At 41.1% G+C, this 24758-nt stretch overlaps 1 protein-coding gene across 7 annotated transcripts in view; it reads left to right on the forward strand.

The window, feature by feature from the left end:
* cadm4 (cell adhesion molecule 4) overlaps positions 1-24758 on the forward strand; it is a 156121-nt gene that overhangs the window by 114131 nt on the left and 17232 nt on the right. For all 7 annotated transcript variants that reach the window (XM_067600971.1, XM_067600977.1, XM_067600972.1 and 4 more), the window contains exons 2-5: positions 5633-5779; positions 13043-13330; positions 16126-16287; positions 18154-18244. In XM_067600971.1, coding sequence (XP_067457072.1) covers positions 5633-5779; positions 13043-13330; positions 16126-16287; positions 18154-18244 — 688 coding nt within the window. The remainder of the gene's footprint in view (positions 1-5632; positions 5780-13042; positions 13331-16125; positions 16288-18153; positions 18245-24758) is intronic.

Raw genomic sequence — 24758 nt, forward strand, 5'->3', positions numbered from 1 at the left:
AGACAAGAGGAGAGAGGAGAAGATGGTGGTTTGTGAAGGGTAAGAAGAGGTGAACAAGAGAGCAGAAAGAATAATGGGATGGGTGGACAAGAGGAGAGGAGAGTGCTCAGGGAGATGCAATGCAGCGGGAGAGAGAAGAAGAGAGGATGGGGTAAAAGAGGGACGGAGTGATTGAAATACGCCAAAGGGCTGGAGAGACATAAAGATACGAAGGTCAAAATGAGAGATGCAGGAGCGGGGGGAGATTAGGGGAGGAGGTAAAGGAAAAGCAAGGTGTAGGTGAGAGGAGGGAAAGAGAGAAGACAACAGATTTCAATGCGGAGGATGAGGGCAGCGTGACTAGGGAGCAAAGTCAGAGTGTTAAAAACAGGATGAGAAATATATAAATAAATGAAAGTAAATGATTCTAATGAGAGGTCAAGAGTGAAAAGAAACAATTTTATGCTGATTTTGCTGATTAGCAGTACACCAGTGGGTGATGGAAATAGAGTCGGATGAGAGGAAGTCTGAAGTTCCTGCCAAAGAGAGAAAGATTAAGAGAGACGGAGAGAAAAAAGAGAGGGATAGAAAGTGGAGAGCGGGCTGAGTTATACGACAGACGATTAAAACAGTCAAAAGTAGAGGAGAAGATGAAAGAGGGAGGAAAAACTGAGACATTCGGTCTCCCTCTCCACTCATTTGTTTTGTCCTCTTGTCCCATTTACTCCTCTGACTTTTTTTTTTTCTGTCTTCCCCCTGCTCCTGCTCTCTTCCGCTCTCCCGGCACACTATAAAAACAGCGTGATTATGCTGCAGACTTGAGCTGCAGAACAAATCACATTTAGCGAAGGAGAGTGTGGAGATAGAACCAGCAGAGAGGCAGGAAAAGATTCCCACTGAGTCACAAAAAGAGAAAGAATGAGAGAGATTGCAAGGGGGAATGAAAGCACATTGCAGCTTGGAAGGATACTATTGCGGGGGGGGGGGGCGGAAAATGAAGAAAGGAAAGAGAAGAAGGGACAGGAGTGAGACAGCCTCTAACAGGGGAGAGAGAAAGAAAGATTCTCCTGAGGCTCAGGGGAGAAAGAGAGAGGAGAGGAGATGTTTGGGACAGCGCTGACGAGGAAGATGCATGATGAGCGATGGACTAAAAGATAAGGGAGAAGAGAAGGAGGAAGAGGATGAGAAGAAAGGAGAAAGTACTGGTGAAGGGAGGAGGACTCAAGGATTAGATCAGGCAGAAGGTGGGGAGGAGAGGGATGGAGAGACTGAGGGTTTAAATAAAAAGAGAAAGAGGGAGATGGTGAGAATAAGATTAGACATGAAGGCAGCAGGAAGAGAGAAATATGAGTTGTGGACCAAGTGGAAGCGAGGGAGGGAGGGGAGGGAGGGGTGGGGGAGTGAGCTCAAAAAATCAGAAGAAAGGCTGAGCAAAGGAGAGGAAAGAAAAGGAGCACAGGAGAAAGCGGAAGAAAGAAGGTAATGAGAGAGACGAGAGCGAGATTTGTAAAGGATTATGTATTATTTATAGAGGGAGCTTTTTTTTTTTTCTTCTTTGCACTGGATTTGATTGGCAGAGTTCTGGCTCCCTGAGAGAGATGGAGTGATAATTTTAGACAGGGAAGAAAAAGGGGGGAAGAGGGATTGGGGGCGAGATGTGGGTCTGCAGAGGGAGGTATGGAACAGAAGAACCTCAAAGTCAGCTATTTCATGGAGTCGGTACACCACAAAACTCTGTGATTAACCTGGAGCAAGTGTTTATACACACATACAGTACACACTCACACACATAAACATTGCAGAATTCATTTGCATACTGTCGAAACTGGCTCACCTCGCAGACTCCGGGGATAACGGGAAAAATGTACATCCAGATGGGAAGAGATGGAGAAGTTGCCAACAGACGACCCCATAAGAGTGGAAACTATGAGCCGCTGTTATTGTTTTAATTAAAGCTGTAATAACATAAGGGGTTGTGCATTGTAGTCTCCATCATTGATTCCCTTGTAAATCCGTGGCCTGCATGCAAAGAAAACACAAGCTCTTGGCCCACTTCCAATTGAAAGATAATGAGAGATAATGAATAGGGAGACAGTGACTGCACTGCTTCAAGGATACATGGGGGCTTGTTTGGGGCAAATTGAGACAGCTCATCTCTTGTGCGGCTTGTCTTTTTGTTCTATCTTTCCCCTCACTCTCCTTCACTCTCGGAGATATGTATAGAGAGAAACGGGGAGCGAGCGAACCGGAGAGGGAGAGCGACGCAGCAAGGCGGTAATTCAGTCAGCTAACCCTGCACCTGTGAGGCAGCTTCTAGAATTTACCGTGACCAAGGTTGAGCCAGCAGTCCACCTGGCTGCCTCCCAAATCTCCCTCTTTTACATAACTCTCCACACCTCCCATCCCTCTGTCCCTCTTTCCTCTGCCTTCCTCGGCATATAACTCAACCCCATTGCAGGACCATTAGGATGGGCCCCTAAACAGCCTTGTCTTATGAATTTGCACGGCCATTATTTATTTATTTGTTTATGTATTTTGAAATGATGGCCCCTCTCAGATCTCTATTGCCGTAGTAAATAAAGGCTCCTTTTTTTTCCGGGGCCATGGCAGTGGGGGTAGAGGCATTTCAAATGATGAGAGGCACCAATTCACCGCTATGAAATACTGCCCCCGCTTGGTTGGAGAGAGAAGTGATTGTTTTTGTTCCCCCTCTTGTTTTATTTATCCGTTGATCATAGCCGTCAGTGCACTACCATGGTATCGATTGCTCTCAGCATTCTCTCTTAATATGATTCAATGCTTGTGGAGTATTTTATTATGGGCATAGATTTTAATGGGGGCCAGATTAATACCTCTGTCACAGAGGTTGATTCCCTCCCTCTCCTTCTCATTCCCTCTCTCTACTGAACTATAGTGGTGATCGGAGGCACAGGCTCATGGCCTTGATGTGAATGGCAGCCAATAAAACCTACAGTCAAACTAAAGTGCTATACCCAGCTGTGTTATGAGCGGGAGTGGAAGAATATGCGTCATCTTCCGTATATTTTCGTCCAGCCCCCGCCAGCTGCATTATTATACCCAAACCATCACTTCCTAACTCCCTGCTATCATTTCCTGGTTAGAGCCCTCACTCCCCCACCGTCTCTCCATCCCTCTGTTCTCTTCACCCAGACTGATCATCCACCAGCAGCCAGCAGGTGTTTCTGGGTGGCATCTCTCAGCAGGCGACAGCGGATGCCAGCCGTCACGCTCGCAATGGCGGCTAACGATTTTTTATTTTTCTTTGTCGCTTTTCTTTGCTCTTTACTGCTACGCCGCTGCAGCTAATTTTCCTTTGAAGGGGTGACAGCTGTCAGGAGAAGTGGGTGTACAAATGGACAGCTAATTAGTTTTTCTGGCCTCCTCCCACAAGTAAACTTTTGGCTGCTTCCTTTGTCTGGAGTCGCTCTCCCACTTGAAGACCTCTTTCTCTGTTGGCTCTGATGGGTCACTAATCAGACACAGACTTTGTCATGATGCACAGCAGCAATATTACAATTAACACTGTTTAAAACAATGGTGGCCTAGCCTGGTTGCCACGGTGATGAGTAATAACAGCCATTAGAAAAATAATTGGGATGGCGGTGGCAGGGCCTGATGGCCCCCGATATGAATCACAATATTGATGCAGAGAATGGGAGCAATAATGACTACAATTAGTGGTAATTGTCAAGATTTTTTTCTCTTTTCCATAGAGTATTAGAGTCCCCTTTGTCTTTATCCCCTCTTGGTTTATTTCTGTCTTCAGTTCAATATCCATTGTGTCTCTCTGTTTCCCCTGATGTGATGAATATGTAGACTTTGAGTATTTCATTAAAAGAGATTAAAATCGAGGGGAGAATTAAATTTGGATGAAGTTGGAGGGATCAGATGATGTCAAAGTAGCTTAATTGCAATATGCCAACCCCTGCAAATGCGTACCCCACACACATGCCAAACTATTGTACATGTCGTACAAACACACACACAGAAAGGACAAACTCGGTTGCAGATATAGACATTTATTTTGGCCCAAAGCTGTCAAGTCAGCAACTCCAGCTATGGCAGCCACCATCTGTTTTTCTCACAACATTTCCTGCCTTCTGAAGGTGTTTTAGAGCTCACAAAGACTGCTAGACCCAGCAGTTAAATATATATAGTCCTGCCGTCTTTATCGGCAGTCCTTATTGCCTCCTTCATCATCATGCTTCAATACTGATGTCCTTCTTTCTCTAAATCTTCCCCACGGCCAATACTTTGCCAGGGAGAGAGGGAATGCAAATGGAGATGCAAATTGGTAAATACTAGTTTGGGGAGCCCAGCAAGCTGGTACTCTCTTCAAGGCAATCACATTCCACTACTAGCTGGAGCCATATGACTAATTGCTCTGCAAATCATTTGAATTCAAACGGCGGAGCTCGGTGTCCATTGTGCTCAGTGGGAGGTGTGACTCAGCCGAGCCGTGTCAACAGCCTGACCCACAAACACGGAGGGCGCTCCAATCAAAGCATAATCAACCTCCTCATTACTGACTCTTGGGCTGTCAGCAACATCAAAGAGGCTCCCTGCTGTTTCTCAGCCCCCTTGTCTAAAAATATTGAGTTTAGAGGCCAGACAAGTTTGTTTGAAAGATTATGTGCAAAAGTTTCTGTGAGTGTGGGTGTCACTCTGCATGCAAACACATATCTGTGTATGTATTTGTTCTCATTCGCGAGTGTGCACATGTTTGAGCACTTGTACACACGTGGATGTTCATACAGGTGCGTGTGTATGTGCATATTCGTTTGCAACAGCCAAAGTTGGCACATGATCCGCCTGTACTTTCCAAATACCTGTAATAAAAAGCATTACGTTGGGATAATAGAATGTTATCAATTGGTTTAGCTAGCCTCTGAATGAGAAATGGCATTAAGAATATGTGAAGTGTATTCGCGGCTGCCACCACAGCTCTGCACTTTGGCCAGCGTTTTTACACAATAAGATTGCTGTTCAAACTATTATTATATGCACAAGGTGGCCAAAGTCCAGCCTTTAATCTGTGTGTGTATTGGTATACAGAATGTGTGGCCATGTTTGTGTTAATGTGTGTCCATTCATGTGTGTGTGTGTGTGTGTGTGTGTGTATCTAAATTCAAGACCGAAAGGCACTTAGAGCTTTAATAAGGCATTATGTATTCAAATATGTGTGTTGATGCATTCTGTTAGAGTAGCCAGAGGCAACAGGACTATTTGTATGTGTGTGTTTGTGCACGTAAAAAGATGAATGGCAGTAATTATAATCATTCCTATTATAATCATAACATTGTTCCTAGGGACCCTCTTTTACTTGTTGAGTCCTTTGGTGTCTTTTCTCTAGCTCTCAATCTTTTTATCTCTATCACTCTGTCTCCTCCGTTCCCTTCCTCTCTCTCTCCATCTCTCTCTTATTGTGTCCATATGATGAATAGCGAGTAAATGAAGGATGCTTTGAGTGCCTTATTTTTAAAGGTTCTATCTCAAGTGAGCAAATTGAACATCTCTTTTTCACCGCATTTGTTCCCCCCATTTGTCCGTCTCCTCTTATTTACTTCTTTTTTTTCCTCTCCACCATCCACCCTCTGTCTCACTTTCTTATGTCCATCTTTCTCTTCCCCAGCCCGTTGTCAGGCAGTACAGGCAGAGAATGTGACAGTCTTGGAGGGAGGTACGGCCCAGATCTCCTGCCGCCTGCAGAATTACGATGGATCAATTGTGGTCATCCAGAATCCCCGCCGGCAGACCCTCTTCTTTAATGGCACACGAGGTGTGTATCTGCATGCACGTTTTTCCCTGCAAAAGAACCTAATCTATCAGTGTCTATTCACTTGCCCTCAGTGACATTTGAAGCCAGCCTTTTAAACACATTAGCAATGACTCACTAACACTCACACTTTACATTTTTCTTATTGCAAGTGTCCTCACTTTGTCTTTGAAGCGATTCCACATTAAAAAGTCAGATAACCGCAGAGTTAATTTAGGAGATGGTTTTACTCTCTGCCCTAACAGTGTGACTGCTTTAACTGTTTTAAAAGCATAGTTCAAAGCTCTCTGCATAATCCACTGTTAACCCCAGTGATGAGATCACAGCTTATTACATCTCCTCATTAGAACATGGCCTTGGCAATCACATGTTTTTTTAAAGGTGGTTTTATGGCAAATTATTATTGTAACCAATATTATAATACAGGCAGATTTTATTTAGGGCCTCAGAGAAGGCAAACATTACATGTTTTTTCTTAACTAATTAAGGGCAAAAGTTGCCACCATAGCCAGATTTTCTGCTGGTGCTGCTAGGAAACCTCTGAGCAGAAAAACAATGATCAAGGATGTTAAACATTGTCTTTGTGTGGGGCAGCTTAATTGGAGTAAAGTTTTAACATTGTTTTAGTTATTCATACCCAATGTCATGTATGTGATGAACTTCTTAAGACATTATCTTGGGCTTAAGGCTAGGGTTAAAACTGTGGTTTGTAACTGTTTAGATTTAAATCAGGGAAAGCGTGAGAATTTGAATATATTCATGGTTCAAACATACAAGACACCATCAACCTTATAACGTAATGAATGCCTTGATTAATTTATGTCAAACCAGTAGCAACTGCAAGTTATAGCAGTAGTTGGAAGTGCAAGATTTATGAATGGAGCCCCTAAAAAGAGGAAAAAGAGGCACTGAATAACCACCCTGTAAATAAGGGGTACATTTATAATAGACCAAGTTTTGGACTTAAAAGGCTTGAATATCAAATCAAAATCAACTGACTGTGTGTGACAAGTGTTAATTCGGCTCATGGGGGAATGTTGGGTCTAAATTAAAGAATATGGTCTTGACCTGCTCTATGTGAAAAGTGCCTAGAGATAACTTTTGTTATGATTTGGATCTATATAAATAAAATTGAATTGAATTGAAAAATGTTCTCAGATTGACTCAGATGCTCAAAGACTGTTTGATACACTAACTTTACTCAAGCTGCTATAGTCGAATGTTACTGAGCTCAAAAGTAGCTCATGGAATGCTTTTTTTCTTTATTTCATTGAATGTTGTCAACAGTCACATAAAAATCCATGCCAAACAAAACAGTGCAAAAATGCAACGCTCTACAACACAACAGAAGCATAACACGAAGTGAGAATCTGATGGCAGGTGGGACCAAAAAAAAACACACAACCATTCAAGCATTCTCAAATTGACAGTCAAAATTTGAGTTCAAAATATTAGTTTGTCCCATGGCTTTTAGTTTGGGATAGATAACGAACCCCTCAGCTGCAAAGTTCAAGTGTCAGTTTCATGCAGCCTTCGAACTGGGTGAATATCCATCATATCTCCATTACATAAAGTAGCAAAGAAATTCCACTGCTAGTGGTGTGTTGTAGTAAGAAGGTAGAAGGCCTTTACTGTAGTAAGGTCGTTTAAGTGTCTTTGTGCAAGAAAATGAATGGCTACCAGATCCAGAACTGGTTTTTCTGTAGCTGACCTTGTAGTTAAACCTTCATATGATCAAGTGGTTAAAGAACATTTCTAGCAATAGTTTCATATCATTAGTTCATATCATTAGAGGGTGAAACATGCTCAAAGTATCTAAGAACTGCTCAAACATATTTGAACTTGTGCTTTTAACCACATGAAAAAAAATGCAAACCTCTTCTAACTTGAAGGCATTATTCTTGTATTTTTTTACTTACTTGTATGTACAAACATATAGCATGATATTTTTGTTTGTGAGATTTTGCACTTGAACATATTTTCACATTTCTAATGATTACAACCTCCAGCACTTTTAATTATATTTCTTTGACAATCAGCACTCCCACACTCCCCATGGGAACAGTCATTGTTTTCTGATTAGATTAATATACTAAAGACAGAAGAGTTGCTTTCGCTGTTCACTGGCAAAGTATTCAAATACTTTTGTTCTACACACCTTTTCTTCACTCGTTAGTCACCTCGATCACGGAGAGGCCCTAATTGGGTAGTCGAGGTTGGAGCTTTGGGAAACCTTACTTTCAACTCTCCCCCCAATTGTATCAGATCAGCACAACCGGTACGTCCCATTAAGTATTTAAACAGAGCCGCCCCGTATGCTCTCCCGCGAGACATGGACTTGCACCCTTCGGAAAGCACGATGAAGTCTAATCAGAGCAAGGAGGAAGAAGGGGTGTGAGAGCTACAATAAAAGAGAAAATGAGAAAGACTAAAGAAAAGAGTGGGACAGAATGAGACAAAGGGTGGCGAATTAAGAAAGACACAGGAACAAAGAGAATAAGGAAAGGCCTTGCAATGGAAAAAGGGAGATCGCTGGGAAATGATCCAAAGGTTAGGCAAGGTATAAAGTATAGATGGATCCCAGTAACTAATTTGGCTCCTGTAAGCATCGGAAAGCCTCGCTTGGGACATTTTCTGGGAGTGTAAATTACATCTCACTCTGGCTCCCTCTACTTCCACATTTGCTTCATCACTCGCTGTAGGGCTCCTCTATTTCTGCCAATTGTCCATCTGCTGCCCAGATATCAGGCTAACAAACTGAGGCCTTTCTGTGCCGAGCCATTCCACACTAACTGCCCAAATAGAGCTGCTGCTGTAAGTGCAGGGAATTAGGCTGCCTGTTTTGCAAGCGAGCAACCAGTCAGGGCTGTGTTTTATGAGATTGTGGGGACAGATAGCCATAATAGAGTGGTGGAACTAACCAAATGGACCCTTTCTCCTCAGTGGTCCATATCTCTCTTTTGCCCCCCATTGCCAACTCTCTTCAGCATGCAAATGAGACAGGACAATAAAGGTGAACTTGGAGTTGAACACAAGTCTGACATTTAGTTGCCATTTAGTGCAGAGAGGGAAAAAAAAAAGATTTACCTATCTGTGGGGAATAGCTCTCTAACAATGGTCTCGCTGACGGGGGAAGGGAAATTTTAGGGGTGAGGCGGAGAGATTAGTTTAGTATACTTCCAGGAAGAGTGGACTAACACTATCGCTCTGGGCCGCTCTCAGTCTCCTGTGGTTTTTTTGTCTCTATCTATATTATTTTTCCCCGCCTGCCGCATTATGTAGCTATATTAGTCTATTTTTCTCATTCTTTCTTCCTCCTCTGCTCTCTCTCACGCACGCACACACACACGCGCACCCACACACACTAAGCCAATATCTATACGTGTCTGTGTTGTGATGAATTATGCTGCGAGATGGCCGGGTGTTACATCAGGGAAGTGTCTGCTGTTCCCTCCGTGAGCCAAAGCCAACACGGAGGAGCAAAGAGAAAGGGACAGAATAAAATAGAGATGGAGAGCGAGGGAGAGGTTTCACAGTCAAGTCGATACAAAGTGAGTCTCAAAGGTATTTATGAGAATCTATGGACATCGAGCCACTGTCACCCACAGACTGTTATTAGCGTTATTTGTTATTATCAGCATTTTTCTCGCCATTGATTCCACTCTTTCTTCACTAACAAAAGGAAAATTGTTTCATATTCACTTCTTCTCATCCTCCCTGTCACTGTCCCCTCTTTTCTCTCTCCTTTGTGCGTTATGGGGTTAGTGATTGTAGCAGCTAATTGGTCCGAGGTTCAGGATTGGCTGTAGAATTAAGCATTTAAAAGGCAGATGTGTTTTTACTCTTCATGTTCAATCTTTAGTTATTTTCTGCAGTGTTTACCCTGCGTACAGTCATAATGTTGAGTTTGTCTCTCACTGACTTAAAGGGCAGCAGCACTCAAAGTAATAGCTTTACTAAAATCATTTTTGGTTGGAGCAATAAGTTTTATTCGTATAGCACTCTTCAGAAAGTTACCAAGTGCTTCACAGCAAGTAAAACAATAATGATTTAAAACCTAATAAGATGAAGAATAAAAATGCCAGACACTAATTAGAAATGGGCTTACAGAGGAATAAAGCAATCCGTTACAAAGAGAATGAATGAATAGATTCTAGTTTAGGATAGTCCAATCAGTACTTGGGAAAATGAACAACACTCTCTCAAAGCTGGAAATGAGAGAACCAAGACATCTGTTGTATCAATGTACAGCCTGGAGCTGCTCCATCGAGACTGACTTTGCAAACTCCCTCTGAACTTTTTTTTATATCAAACCAAGCTTTAGATTTAGCAGCACTATCAATTCCAGAGCAGAAAATCGTCTTGGGTGCTGTCACAGCCACTATTTCTCCCATGTTTTGCAATTTTTCCTCTGCAGTGCTGTCCATGGGAGTGACATCACAAATTAGAGGGCGGTGAAAACTCTTCTCTCATCGCAGAGTGTGGGAGATAGAACTGACTGTTTGCTAATGCAGAGCAAACTATCTTGAGGCTAAGGAATAACTGATACCAAAGCTGCAAATGTTACTCTATTCAATTAAAATGCCCTCTGCCTTTCTGTTGTGCTACATGATGTACAGTACTTGCCAATTACTGCTTGCGAAAAAGGTAAAATGTATTGAATCCTCAAAGATTCACAAACAAAAAATATTCACCTCACAAAGTAAAATTTCTCCACTGTAATTTATGCAAAGTAAATGATGCTCTGCAGTATCTGAGTTTTCAGAACAACAACTTAAGACCTCTCGGTTTGAATCTAACCTGCGGCTCTTGTTGGCAAGAAAAGTGCAAGAAATTCCTGCAACTGTTTGGCCTTTGTGGCCACATCTGCATACCTACATCTACAGGTCTAAACCGCTGTCCACATCAATTCACTGACTTTTTTCAGTTATTCAATTAGTTCTGGTGCTGCACTCAATAATAGCTTTTGTACTGGTTGGAATAAACAAGAGCCAACAAGAGTTTTGTAGGTGGTATTAAAAATGGAAACATCATCTTCCTACACAGTTTGTTACCTAGCTACATCCATTAAAAACAAGATATTGTGTACAGGTTGTTCGAAGTCCACTTAAAAAAGGACATCTCTTAACTATGCATATTTTATAGATGAAAGTGAAAAATGTTAACTGGCTCTTAACCACTACTGCAGCTTCCATGTTGACTGAAACTGGCATGAAAACTGCAGGACAGATATGTCACTCGCTACTGATTGTTGAAGGCAAAATAACAACCCTTTCCAAAGAGAAAACAGCTTTCAGCGTGGGTAATGAAGTGAAACAAAATGGCAAATCAGTCTCGTTATCACGCTAGGTTTGTATATGTAGAGCTAATCTGGAAATGACCAAATAGCTCCTTGAAGAGAACCTGCAGCCTGCTGAATGTGAATAAGTGAGTTTGTGAGTGAGGTATAAAAATCAGTCCCCTGAGGTGCTTCCCATCGGAAAACGAATTCCAAATAAAGCCAGTAAAAGCCCGCCAGTAAAATGTGTTAAAACGTTCTTTAAAATATGACACTCAATTTGGCAGTCTGAGCCTGTGTGTCTGTGTGTGTGTACGTGTGTGTCAGTCTGTCTCTGAAGCATTAAAGAAAAAAATAATCAATTACACTGACCCAGAGTGAAAGGATTTTTGTTGTTTTCGTTTCCACTTTGTTTTTACCTTTACTCTTTTTTTGCATGAATGTAGTTAAAGTCCCCCTCCACTCAAAAATGTGTTTTTCCTCTTGTTCCTACAGTTGACTCTTTGAGCTTCACTGTGCAGAATGATGTATGTTCTGAGTTTGAGACTAGAAGGCTGTTTTCACATTCATCTGCTGAAAGTGGAAAGTTTCTCTGTGCTTATTGAAAATCCAATTTTAAGGGTCCGGCCTACGAGCATGATTTGTGGCATGACAACTAGTTTGGAAACCAATCCTGGTCCAGTATTCAACTTACCCAAGGGTGATGTGAAAACTTGAAGCCTCCAGTGCACAAACACTGAGAATGGACTTTATAGTAAAGTAGAAGACATCTTGTGTCCTGCAGTTAAACTTTTGAAATGAAAATTACTTGCATCTTTATAGATTCTGGAATTTTTAATGAGATTGAAGATGTAGATTTAAATGTATGGATTTTACATATCAGAAACAAATTATTATTCAAAGGAGAGTATTTTATGTACATCTTAAAACATGTCTGGAGGGGATCTTTAACCCTCCTAATGTGTTAGAAAAGGGTTTACACCTTTAGTGTTCATGGGTCAAAATTGACCCGTGTTTGAATTCATTAACAAGCACTGGAAAAAAAACAATAATTATCATCTAGTAAAATGTTTTACCTGCTAAGTGACTTATTATTCATCAATAACCATAACATATATATAGTTACTTTGATATTTTATGTACTTTAGACCACATTTAACTTACATTGTACAAATTGTTTTTAGTTTAAAATAGGTACAATTTATCTATTTTATTGCTTATGATGAACAGAACAGGCAACTATGCCATGAGATGATCTGATAAACAAAATAATTCCCAAAATAACTTGTTTATATTTTCTTACACGTTAAAAATGTGCATGCTCTATCAGGTGTGCGGTAAGAAAGCCCCAACCTATATGTTGCTAACAGGGGGACAGGAGATGTGTATCTGTGTCTGTGTCTGTGTCTGTGTGTGTGTGCATGCATATGTGTGTGTCTGTCGTAGGCTACTTTTGGGGACATAATTTTAATATTATTACACAATATTATTATACTTTTTTTTATAGGATTTCATTTCTATTACTTTTGGTTTTTTGTAATTTTTGTTATTCATGATGGTTTGGCAACAATTAATAACTATGTATTTCCGTGCATAAACAACCCATAATTACTGCCAGATCAAATTTGACCCATAACACAACCGATGTAACTTTTTTTTTATAGGCATTTAAAAAAAAGAAAAATGTGTTTTATATTATTAGGTAGGCCATTGTAGAGAATGTAATTTGAAACGGGTCAAATTTGACTCTAATACAATAGGAGGGTTAAATGTAGTCTCTCATTTCACAGACAGACTGTGGTTTTCTCTGACAACAAATGATGTTTTCCCTTCCTTGTTTTTGCCACTCTTCCTGTCACTTACCCCCCACCCTCTCTCATAATGCCATCTCCCCTCCTTACTCTCCCACCTCCACTCTCTTCCTCTTCAACAACCCAAACTCATGCTGTCCTACTTCCACCCTCTACATTGTCCTCGCCCACCTCCAGCTCTGAAGGACGATCGTTTCCAGATGGTGCTCTTCACGCCACGGCTGGTGCGCATCACGTTGACCAATGTCAGTGTCATGGATGAAGGCGGCTACTTCTGCCAGCTCTACACGGACGCCACACACCACCAGGTGGCGACACTCTCCGTTTTGGTGCCCCCGGAGACGCCCACGGTGGAGGTGAAGCAGGAGGCCGTGGAGGGCGGCGAGGTGGAGCTCACCTGTGTGTCACCGCGCAGTAAGCCAGCCACCACCCTGCGCTGGGTCCGTAATGGCCGGGAGATACCAGGTACCAGGATATGGCTGACAGATGGACTGATGGATGGTTAGATGATTATTAGAGATAAAGGAGGAAATTAATGAGGGAATGTAGGGCAGGTGAAGCGTAATGGGTGGATAATATCACAGACTGAGCGCTGAATAAAGGAAGGATGAATGCATGTGTGATTGATGGGTTGACAGAGGGAATGGCAGATGGATTTGTTGATGTGAGCAGGTATGGATGGATGAATGGATGGATGGATGGATGGATGGAGAGAATGAGCCTCTTCTCTCCTCCCGTTTTCTTGATTTGGACCAAGCGTTGTTTGCAATATTTAGAGGCGATGATCTAGTTCCAAAATGATCAAACGCACTTTTTGAGATGTGAACAGTAGTCATTTTTCTGTTTTCTTTCCCTCAAGGAAAAATCATAAGTTCTTGGAAGTACATTTATATATCTATGTATTCATAAGACAGACATGAACAGCAACTACTAGAAATATTTTAGAGCTTTTCTGTCTTTCTAGTATGTCCACTTGTCAAATTCTTTTGCTATTAACACATTCCCCTACCTCTTTATATTTCATTCCCCATGCTTTCTAATTCCATTGTGCTTTGTTTGCACATTCTCTGACATGTCCACAATTACATGAAAGCACGGATGCTACATAACACTCCAGATTTTCTACTTTTCTCACTCTACCTCTCTCACACACGCACTCAAAGACCTACTTTTTAATTCACCATCGTCTAAATTCTCCCTCACCCTCATTTCTTTGCTTCTGATGAATCTATGAGCCATCCATCAGTCTGTTACCTTGATCTATCCTTCTTTCTTTCTTGCTGTCTCCCTTGGCTTCCCTCAGTTAAAGGGGCACTTCACTCAATAAAACATCTGAGACCTATCTCTCCCCTCGCCTTCAGTCTATTTAACCCTGAAGAAATGACTTTTGCACTCCACTGTTACATCAGCATTTGCGTATAATGCCGAGATTTGATTTGAATTCCTCAAAAAGCTCTTTCAGTTGACTGAGCACGAACCAAAAAACTCTCGCAGACTAAGTTATGCGCAGCGTCTCTCGCTCAGGCTTATGGCTATTATTATTTTTTTTATTCAATTTATCTTTTTTAAATGTTTTTAATAAATACAGACATTGTACAAAACACTCTGAGGCGCATTATTTTATTGGTATTCATGAATTCATACTCTGTGCCTTCAAATAACTCACAGACCAGATGAAATAATGTGAGATAATCTGGTGTCAACAGTTTTTGGGACATGAATTGAGCAATGTTTTGCCCTTTCAAACATGTCAGCCGCCGTCTCTTTCACTTTCTATTTTCGTCTGACACCCCGTGTCTCTTTCATCCAGTCTCTCTCTTTTCTCTGTCAGTACATGCCTGTCACGTTAGTCTGTCTCTCCCCTCTGTGTCCTTCCCCTTTACTCCTTCCATTTCTTTTCAATTGATCTCCTTTTCCTTTTTTCTTTCTTTTAATTTCACCGGTAACAAAGATGTGGCACTCCCTCCTCGGCTTGGTTATTGGTTGCAAAGAGACAGACAGGGGATGCACTCTATTTTGTCTTGTCTTCTTTCCTAATGCTTCCTTCTCTAATGCTCTTGTTTCGTCACTTCTCCTTTCTCACTGTCTGCTCCCATCCTGTTTCCTTTCCTCACTTCTTCTCGTTTTCTCTCTTCATCTCTCCTCTCCTCTCCTCTCCTCTCCTCTCCTCTGTCTTTTGGCCCTGAGTTAAATGAACTGTGACACTAAAGGTTAGAGGCAGATCCTAACAGATATGGGAAAGCACTCTTTAATTAAGACACTATCTTCCCGCTGCTCCCTTATTCCTGCTCATCTGCTCCCTTCACCCTCCTCTCGCACGCTTCTATCGGGCCTGCTTTCATTTGCTCGCCGGCAATAATTGAAAACTCAGCGCGATATAAGTAATATTGTTGTATTCTGCCTCAACAAGCACAAACTCCCAGTATGTGACCATGTCAAGTCCCGTTAGTTTGGCCCTGCTGTTTCTCCTCCCTCCTTCTGTCTCTCCTCCTCCTCCTCTCCTCTTGCATCTTTCTTCCACTCTGCATCTGGCTTGGCACTCTTATCGTCCTCTTTCATGTTTGGGCTCATTGCACCACAGCTCTCCTCCTCCCCCCCCACCCCACTTCCCCCCATCAATGATGCCCCGTTTTGCTGCCCCCTCTCTCTGTCTCTGAGTCCCTCTCTCTTCTTGCCTTTCCTCTCTCACCCTGTTCCTTTGACGCCCTTCTCTCTCTCTGTGTCTGGCTGAGTTAAAATCTCAATTCGGTTATGCATATTCTCTCTTTTATCCTTCTCTCCCCGCCATCTCACTCTCTCTCTCTTTCACTCACACATACACACACACACACACACACACACAAAACATTCAGTTGATTTACCATCTGCAAACAAACAGTTCTGCTTCTAGTAATTGCCATGAAATATAGATGCAAATTGCTTTCTCATCTTTCTCTCTTATTCTGTCCTCCACCACTCATCCTCCCCTCTACAGGTACTTGATGCTGCTTGAGAAAGCTCATTCATCAGTCACTAACTTCTTCCCCCTTTCACTCTGTTTGCTTCCTATATTCACCTCTGTGTTCTTCTCTAAAAGTCTCTTCTTCTACTCCCTCCCTCCTTCTTCACTGTTCCACTCCAACACCCGGCATAGATGTGATGTCTCAGCAGAACAAAGGAAGAATGGGCATGTTTTGGCTGCTAACTGGTTTCTTGGCCACCCCACCTGTCCTCTTTCTTTCCAACATCTCATCCCCTCTGTTCTCTCTCTCCCCCTCCAGGCGTGGTATCCCAGCAGGAGAACGCGAAGACGTTCAGCGTGTCCAGCACCATCCGGATTCCAGTAGAAAGGAAAGACAACGGGGCAGCGCTGAGCTGCGAGGCATTCCACCCGGCCCTGGGCGGCCAGAAGAGGATTCGACACTACCGCCTGGATGTGTATTGTAAGTCTTTTTTCCAGGCCAAATGTGTCTACTTTATGTCAAAGCACTTTCTATCAATCTTGGGAAAAAAATTAAGTAACATAATGTTCATGGCCAAATATTTCAAAAACACAAATTATTCCATCTGTATTGCCGTCATTTATGTGACTACTTCAGTACTATTCATTATAGTGTTTTGCTTTCATGGCAGCAATCATTTTGTCAGGGTTGCAGCCTCATTTTTCAAATGGTGGATATCTCATTTTAGAATGAAGCTCATTCATACACAGTCCAGGATTTTAACAGACTGATATTCAGTGCTGCCCTGTATGAGACCTGCTCTCATTAAAACCTAATACATACAAATCATGTCATGCAGGGAGGTGGCTGAAACAGGCCTGCAGCCAGGTTTGGGTGCTGGCCTGTGGTTTAAGCAACTGTGAAAACCTGAGTCACATTAGCATGTGCAACGATCCCAGTACTGTTCTTGGACTGTTTGATCTTTGCTGTCTTATTTGCAGGAGTATATATGCACAGAAATCTCTGCATATGTGTCCATTCGAGGGAGGCAAAAGCAAAAAATAAACTACTGCAAGAGATTTAAATTCATAATTGGCTAAAGTCTAAAGAACATTTTTTTTTTTTTTACTGAATTCTTAATATTTTCATAAATCTGTAGATGGTTCAGTAGGATTAATGTTGAAAGTATCAGACAGCCCTAATCTACATCATTTTTGGAAAAGTGTGAAATTCATCATTAAATATCTATGAAATGTAAATCCATTTAGTTTGCTTCTAATCCTATGAAACATTAGGAAACATGCTCCTGTTACTGCAGTTTTGACATTTCTGGGTTTTGTTTTTGTCTGGATTTTGTTTTGATGTCAGGAGGAACAACTGTCACTGTCTTACAATTCAGTATAATTACAATTTAATACATATTAATTTAGTTATTTTGATTTTTGAGACCAATGCAAATCCTTTTTTTAAATTCAGAAACACAGATATCAGATATCAGAGAAACATCTGTGGAGATCCAGAAGATTTTCAGTGATTAGTTGATACATCAATACTATTTGTGTTCCATGAAAGTATGAATCCATCGCTGAAAATGCATATAATTATTTTTTCTCTAAGCTTATTAACAAATGTTGACAGAGTTTTAAATTGACATGAACCTCCTATATTACTGTGATACTATCCAACAAGACAAACAATATTCAGTTAATCCATTTGTTTTCTCTTCATATCAGTATTCTTTACAGTTCAATATGATTTTTATCCCACAATATGTCAATAATTTCCGATATTCAAACATTTCACAGTCACATATAAGTACATATTTACTGATGGCGATGTGATTCATTTTCAGCAAGTACTCCTCTGTCAGTCTTCAGGTACAGTTAATTTGCCACATGTATACTAATGTTTGTTGATAGATCAAAATGATTAATATTCAACAGTTTTGTCAATCTGCATGCTGGTGGTTTCTCCAGCCAGAGAACTGGCAATAATGACCAACTGTCAGTGTTGATTTGGCTTCCCATTGCTCTGTTACTGAAGTAAGTGCAATACAGCAGCTGCTGGAGCGGTGGGCTGCTTATGATAACAGGTGTCTCAACCATGGGATTGTCGGCTGGTTGCCTTGGAAACAGATGTTAAAGACCCTTCCTCCTGCCACTTTCTCACTTTTCCCTTGTTCCTCTTTGTTGTTCCTTCTCTCGCTGTCTCTCTCTCATTTCTGATTTTTTTTTTCTGTTCTTTCTGATTCTCACTCCAGTTTGATCATTTTGATCCATTTTGTTTTCTGTTGTGCTTTTCTCTTTCTCTTTCACTTTCATACACACACATTTATCTTCCCCCTCCTCTTTTTCTCCCTCTCTACAGTTGCACCTACAGTGAGAATTGTTCCTCCTACTGGCATTTTGCGAGAGGGCGACTCGCTTAGCCTGACCTGCTCCGTCACTGGGAACCCTCTGTAAGTGTTTGTATGTGCGTCTGTGTGTAAAATTGTTTTGTGGCGGTGCGATCTGCCTTCAGTAAATGCTGTCTGTGTCCTCCATTTACACATGATACAATGGCACAAACCTGGTTGTTGTATGATATTATAAGAACCAATATGTTTTTTATGAACACAACACATGCAAGTTCATTCTTCAAGTTGATATCATATGTACTGTCAATGCTATTGGCAGTGAAGGTAGCAATTAAAGGCCAGTGGTGAAACGGTCCATGACCTTCAGTTTTGTGTAAGTCACATATTGGACCATTATTGGCTTCAAAACTAGTTGTGATATCACAAATCATGCACCTTAAACTCAGATTTAAGGTGCAATTTTAACAGAAAAAAATTCCACTTTAACCTCTTCCACTCCCCAAGGACGCCAGTGTCTGCGGGGAACATTACTGTCTTTCAGAGGCAGTAGTGGGCTCAGTTTTAAAGTTACTAAGATAAGTATAGATACTTGCATCATATGAAATTAGGTGACAAAAGGAATCCATTGGTATCATGCTAGCTTGTTGGGAAGGGGGCTAAATAATGCTCCAAAGTTAGGATAATTTTTGGTGAGGGAAAAACTGGAATGGCCATTTTAAAAGGGGTCCCTTGACCTCTCACTTCAAGATATCTGAATGAAAATAGGTTCTATGGTTACCCATGAGTCTCCCCTTTACAGACGTGCCCAGTTTATGCTAATACCATGCAATTTTGGGCAAAAACCATGCAGTTTTTTGCATGCAGTATAAATGTGTTATTTTTGCCTATTCTAAAATGGTGTATTTGAATATTTTTGCATACTGGGTCCCTAAAGAGTCTTGGAATTGCATAAATTTGGTATGACTGGAAAGCTGAGACTTTTATGGATTCAATGAGCCCAATTGTATTCATTTGTGATAATGTTAGCCCCCAGAGTAGTCATTTCATTGTAGTGAGACCATTTTTGAAACTTGACCTCACTATGTAAAATGATGTTTTGTCACCTCTAGGATAATCACAGCCTCATGAAACTTCACAACCACAAACTAGAAACCTAGGGCATTCAGAAAATATATGGCTTTCCTAGGCATATTGACAACAAGGGGGTTTCTGAGCAATTTCCAAAACAGAAGTGCTCGTCATCCAATCACCAAAAAATGCAATTCTTACAGAAATCTCCAAATGTCAAAAGTTTTTGATAAATCATAGCATGAATTTTTCTATGGTGTTCCTCAAGGTCTTGGTGTATTAATGTGGTATTTTGGAAGGGGTTTTTGACCATTTTTATCAATTCTCGAGTGGTCGAAAATGGTTACATTTTGAATCAAATCTGTGTAACAAATGGCATCAACCCAAAAATTGCTGTAACAACATATAAGACATAAGTGAGCATGGGAATGACCATCATATACTTCCATCATAATGTTTTAAGAACTTATACACTCTAAACTTTCAAAATTTAAACCAAAACACAATGTTCATTACAGATTTATTACTAAAAAATCTTGACACACAGTGCTGAACTGCATCTCAAATTGATCCCAGCTTTCAGATGATGTATACCACTTCTATGTTCTATGTGGTTACCTCCCACTAAACATCCCCTGTCCACCCCAGAAATGGGTCTTTGGTAGGGGGGTGGGAGTGGAAGAGGTTAAGCAGATATATGACAAAACAGCTTTCTAGTGTCAAACTCTGCACATAAATCATTCTGCACAGTGAAGCTCAAACATCCAACTGAGCAAAACACATTTTTTGAGTGGAGGGGGACTTTAAATTTAGACATGTTCAGTTCAGACATTTACCCAGAACACCTTAGCGAGTAGTTTAGCAGTTCAATTGATGGAGTTGATAAGTATCTGGTATTTTTTTTAGATTTTCTACAAAAATAATATTAATAATAATATAAAGAAACTGGGCCAGGGCCGATTGGAAGATTTTAAACTGTTTTTAGAGTCTCAACACATAGATGAACAGACACGTATTAAGTGTTGGCTGCCAGCAATGAGTTGCTGAGTTGAAAATGGTTGTTTGCTTGAAGGTGATTTATGGGCTACAGAGATGCATCAGATAGGTGATCTGTGAATGTCACATGGACAGCTTTACTGAAATAGATTACTGGTTATTTTCCATGTAATTACTGACAAGTCGCCACACATAAACATCTTCTCCCTCTCATAGCTTTTGTGGAAATGTCCTTGAGTAACCTCTACTTAATCCAGTTGAGTTTTTCAGCGGCTGCAGCAGAAAACATTAGTTTTTCTAGAAGGCTACCAAATGTGTGTAAACTGTGTAAGAGTAAAACAGGTCTTCACTGAAAGGACAACTTGTGCACTATATCAGAACTCAATACAGGTTCTAAAAGAAAGAAAGAAAGAAAGAAAGAAAGAAAGAAAGAAAGAAAATGGATGAGAGCTGCTTCCTTAAGCTTAAAGTAGCCAGCTGGATACAGGAGATTTTCCCCCTTGTGATTGTCTAACACACCCATTGTTCTTTTTATTACAATAATAATAATAATACGTTTATTTAGTGTAGCACCTTTCACGGAAATGAAATTCACAAAGTGCTTCACAGGAACAAGAGTTGAAAATAAGACCATAAAAACATACATAGTGTAAAAACATGTGCCACAAGTTAGAATTAAATAAAAAATAAATAAAAGTAAAAATAAAAAACACAATCAAACAAACAACTCAAGAAGACACAAAAGCCAATTTAAAAAGATGGGTCTTCAATAGTTTTTTAAAAGCTTCTACAGAGACTGCTGACCGTATTTGTACAGGGAGAGCGTTCCATACGGTTGGAGCCACAAATGCAAAGGCACGATCACCTTTGGTTTTCAGCCGTGAGCGAGGGACAGCCAGTAGTTTGGAAGACCTGGGTGACCTACTGGCGACATAGGGATGGATAAGTTCCATGATGTATTCTGGAGCCTGTCCATGCAGGGCTCTATATGTAATAGTAAGAACCTTAAAATAAATCCTAAAACGAATGGGCAACCAGTGCAAAGATCTTAAAATAGGAGTGATGTGAGTCATCCTGCTGGACCTGGTTAGCAGTCTTGCAGCCGCATTTTGGACCGTTTGTAGTCAGTTCACAGATGCTTTTCTGAGACAAGTGAAAATGGAATTACAATAGTCCAAACGGGATGATATGAGCGTATGGATGATCATTTCTAGTTCCGGTTGTGAGACAGTGGACTTGAGTTTAGCGATATTTCGTAGATGGAAAAAACATGTATGGGTCAGATTTAACATGCTGATCAAAATGCATAGCCTGGTCAAATATGACACCAAGATTTCTTAAGTTTGACCTAACAGCTGATGAAAGGGACCCAATACTCTTAGCTACCTTGGGAGCTATACTGTCAGAAGCAATAATGAGAACCTCTGTCTTGTCAGTATTAAGCTGTAGGAAGTTGTTTGACATCCAGTCCTTAATAGCAGTCAGACAGTTGTGCAGCACAGACAGTTTACCAGGGTTATCAGGCTTAAAAGATATATAGAGCTGAATATCGTCGGCATAACAATGATAGGAAACATCAATAAATTTGCTGATAACCTTACCTAGGGGGAGCATATATAAGGCAAAGAGAATAGGACCCAGAATGGAGCCTTGCAGCACACCACAGGAAAGAGCAGCAGTTTTGGATGAGTAAGGACCAAGAGACACAGAAAAACTCCTATCTGCGAGGTAGGAGGAAAACCAGTCGAGGGCGCTCCCTGAGACACCCACATATTGCATGAGCCTTTCAGTCATTATTCTGTGATCAACAGTGTCAAAAGCTGTGCTAAGATCCAGCAGCATTAAAATGGAGCACTCACCCACATCTGAGGACATCAATATATCATTGGAAACTCTGAGACGAGCAGTTTCGGTGGAATGCTTCTGTCGGAAACCTGATTGAAACCTATCAAAAATGTTGTGTGCAGTCAAGACAGCAGTGAGTGACAACCTTCTCTAAAATTTTAGAAATAAAATGCAGCTTGGATATAGGCCTATAATTATGGAGACTGTATGGATCAAGGTTCGTTTTTTTCAGGAGGGGCTGAATAACTGTATGTTTGAAGTATGCTGGGACACAACCAGATTGCAGGGAGCTGTTTATAATGGAAACCAGGCATGGCCCAATACAGTCAAGTGCATTTTTGAGCACGGAGGTGGGTAAAATGTCAACAGGTGAGGAGGAGGATCTCATACTGCTCACCAGATCTGTGAATTCTTCCATGGTAATAGGAGAGAAGCTGTCCCAAATTGATGGCCGAAAGGCATGAGTAGAGAGGGGAAGAGATGTGGGGATAATGCTAGCTCTGACATCTCTAATTTTATCAACAAAGAAGGAAAGAAAGTTGCTGCAGTCCTTATTTGACCAGACAGGCACATCCGGAGGTGCCGGAGTGACAATGTTGTTAATTGTATCAAACAGGACTTTTGGGTTGCGCTTACTAGTGGACATAAGGTTGGAAAAATAAGAAGCCCTCGCATCATTAATCAAGCTGTTTAGCTCAGTTAATAGATCTTTGAAGTGGAGACGGTGAACATTGAGCTTAGTGGATTTCCACAGTCGCTCTGCCCTCTGACATCTACGCCGGGGACAACGAAAGGTGTCATTTAACCAGGGAGTTGAATTTATGGATGGAACAGGTCGCAATTTATAAAGTGCCACTTTGTCCAAGATCGTGGAGCAATGGGAGTTAAAAGATAGGACTAGACAATCTGTGTCTACTTGAGGAAACAAAACTGCACTTGGGTTAAAAGCTGCAGAAAACTGTCCAGCAGTGAGGTGATTTAAGATGCGAGAGCATTTCAAACTTTTACTGGGCAGAGAATCTAGTTTAAAAGACAGGTTGAACAAAACACAACTATGGTCGGTAACACCTCAGAACAGCACCTCAGAACAAACAGAGTCAATAGATATACCATGTATAAAAACGAGGTCCAAGGTATGCCCCCTAATGCGTGTGGGCCCAGACACATATTGAATAAAATTGAAGGACTCAGTCATGTTAAGGAAATCAGAAGCAAAGTTGCAAGTGACATCACCCACATGAATATTAAAATCACCAACTATTCAGATATAAAAGAATTGTTAAAACCATGGGGTCGATAAATTAAAATACAATAAAATGGATTAGAGAGACCAACTTTAGTTAACTGCAGTTCAAAACAGGTGAAGATTGCAGGTGAAGATTATGTTATGTTGAAATGAACACTAAGTTGACCTCTTTCTATATAATTACTACCCTACATAATTCCAGGGTTCTTTCTTGGAAACTTCAAGAAATTGCCAAATACTTGTAATCTCCACCAACATCTTCCATTACAGCACAATCTCTTGGTTCTTTGTAGGAATTATCCTTAGAAATCAACATCAATTTCGTATCAGCTATTTTCCAAGACATTATTATAAAATAGACTATCAAAATGAAAATATCACCACATGCTGTCCTCCACAAATGATGCAGGCACCCTTTGGGCCAATCAATCCCAAATGCATCATCCCTTGAAGCATAATTGAAGTTAAACCAGGGGTGTCTAATATATCGCAAGCAAATTTAATTTTAATAACAATCTCATCAGACCAATCAGGACGCTTTTGTAATCATGAAAACTCAGAATTATTGTTCCTTTGACTTTGATGAATACCAAAAATGTTGAGTCTGTGGTATAAACTGACATTTAATGTTTGACGGACGGATAAAAACTGCCTGATCCATATTTTATTGCATGAAGGACAAAGAGAAAAAGAGCTTAAGACTGAGGCAGAGAGGTTACTGATAGTGTACAAGGATACTAGGAACTGAGTGCGAATGTGGACTTATTATAAAGTTGTATGGGACTCTGTGTGTGGGCAGGAGCTACTAAACCCAATCAGCAGTCAACAATTGTAAGAGCCAGCTTTGAAACAAAGCCCTTTTTCTAGTGTGTTCACAGCCCTTTGTGCACTTTCCAGAAGGGTATTGGGTCCTAAGCTCTTAAACCCTCCCCTAGATGGTCCGTCTGTCTGTGGGCATCAAGTCCACTAAAGCTCTCCAGTAAACCTTCATGCAGCCAAAGTGTGAGTGTGTGTGTGTGTGCATTTGTGTGTGTGTTTGATAACTTTAGTGAAATCCCACAGTGAGGACTGGCTGAGAGGCCTATTGGCTATAGCCCCACTAAAGCTTTGTAACGGCTGGTTGGGGACGCTTTGCGTGTGTGTATGTGTGTGTGTGTGTGTGTGTGTGTGTGTGTGTGGTATGTGACAGTGAGAGTTGGGACAGCGGGCCACTCTGGACTCTGACCCTCATCTCACGCTGGACTGCACAGACACACACACATTACAGCACACACATTACAGTCCCCATGTCATCTTCACACTTGCTCCCTGGCCTTGTTAACTGCCTGTTAAGCATTAATTACCAATTATACGGCACTTCCTTTTGGTGGAGGGGTGCACTCATTGTCTATCTGTTCTTAGGAGAAGAAATGGAGACCGAGAGAGAGACAATGTTTTGTCATTTTGCTTGATTGCCTTCTT

This window comes from Thunnus thynnus, chromosome 10, assembly GCF_963924715.1.
Source record: "Thunnus thynnus chromosome 10, fThuThy2.1, whole genome shotgun sequence".
In the NCBI taxonomy this organism is placed as follows: domain Eukaryota; kingdom Metazoa; phylum Chordata; class Actinopteri; order Scombriformes; family Scombridae; genus Thunnus; species Thunnus thynnus.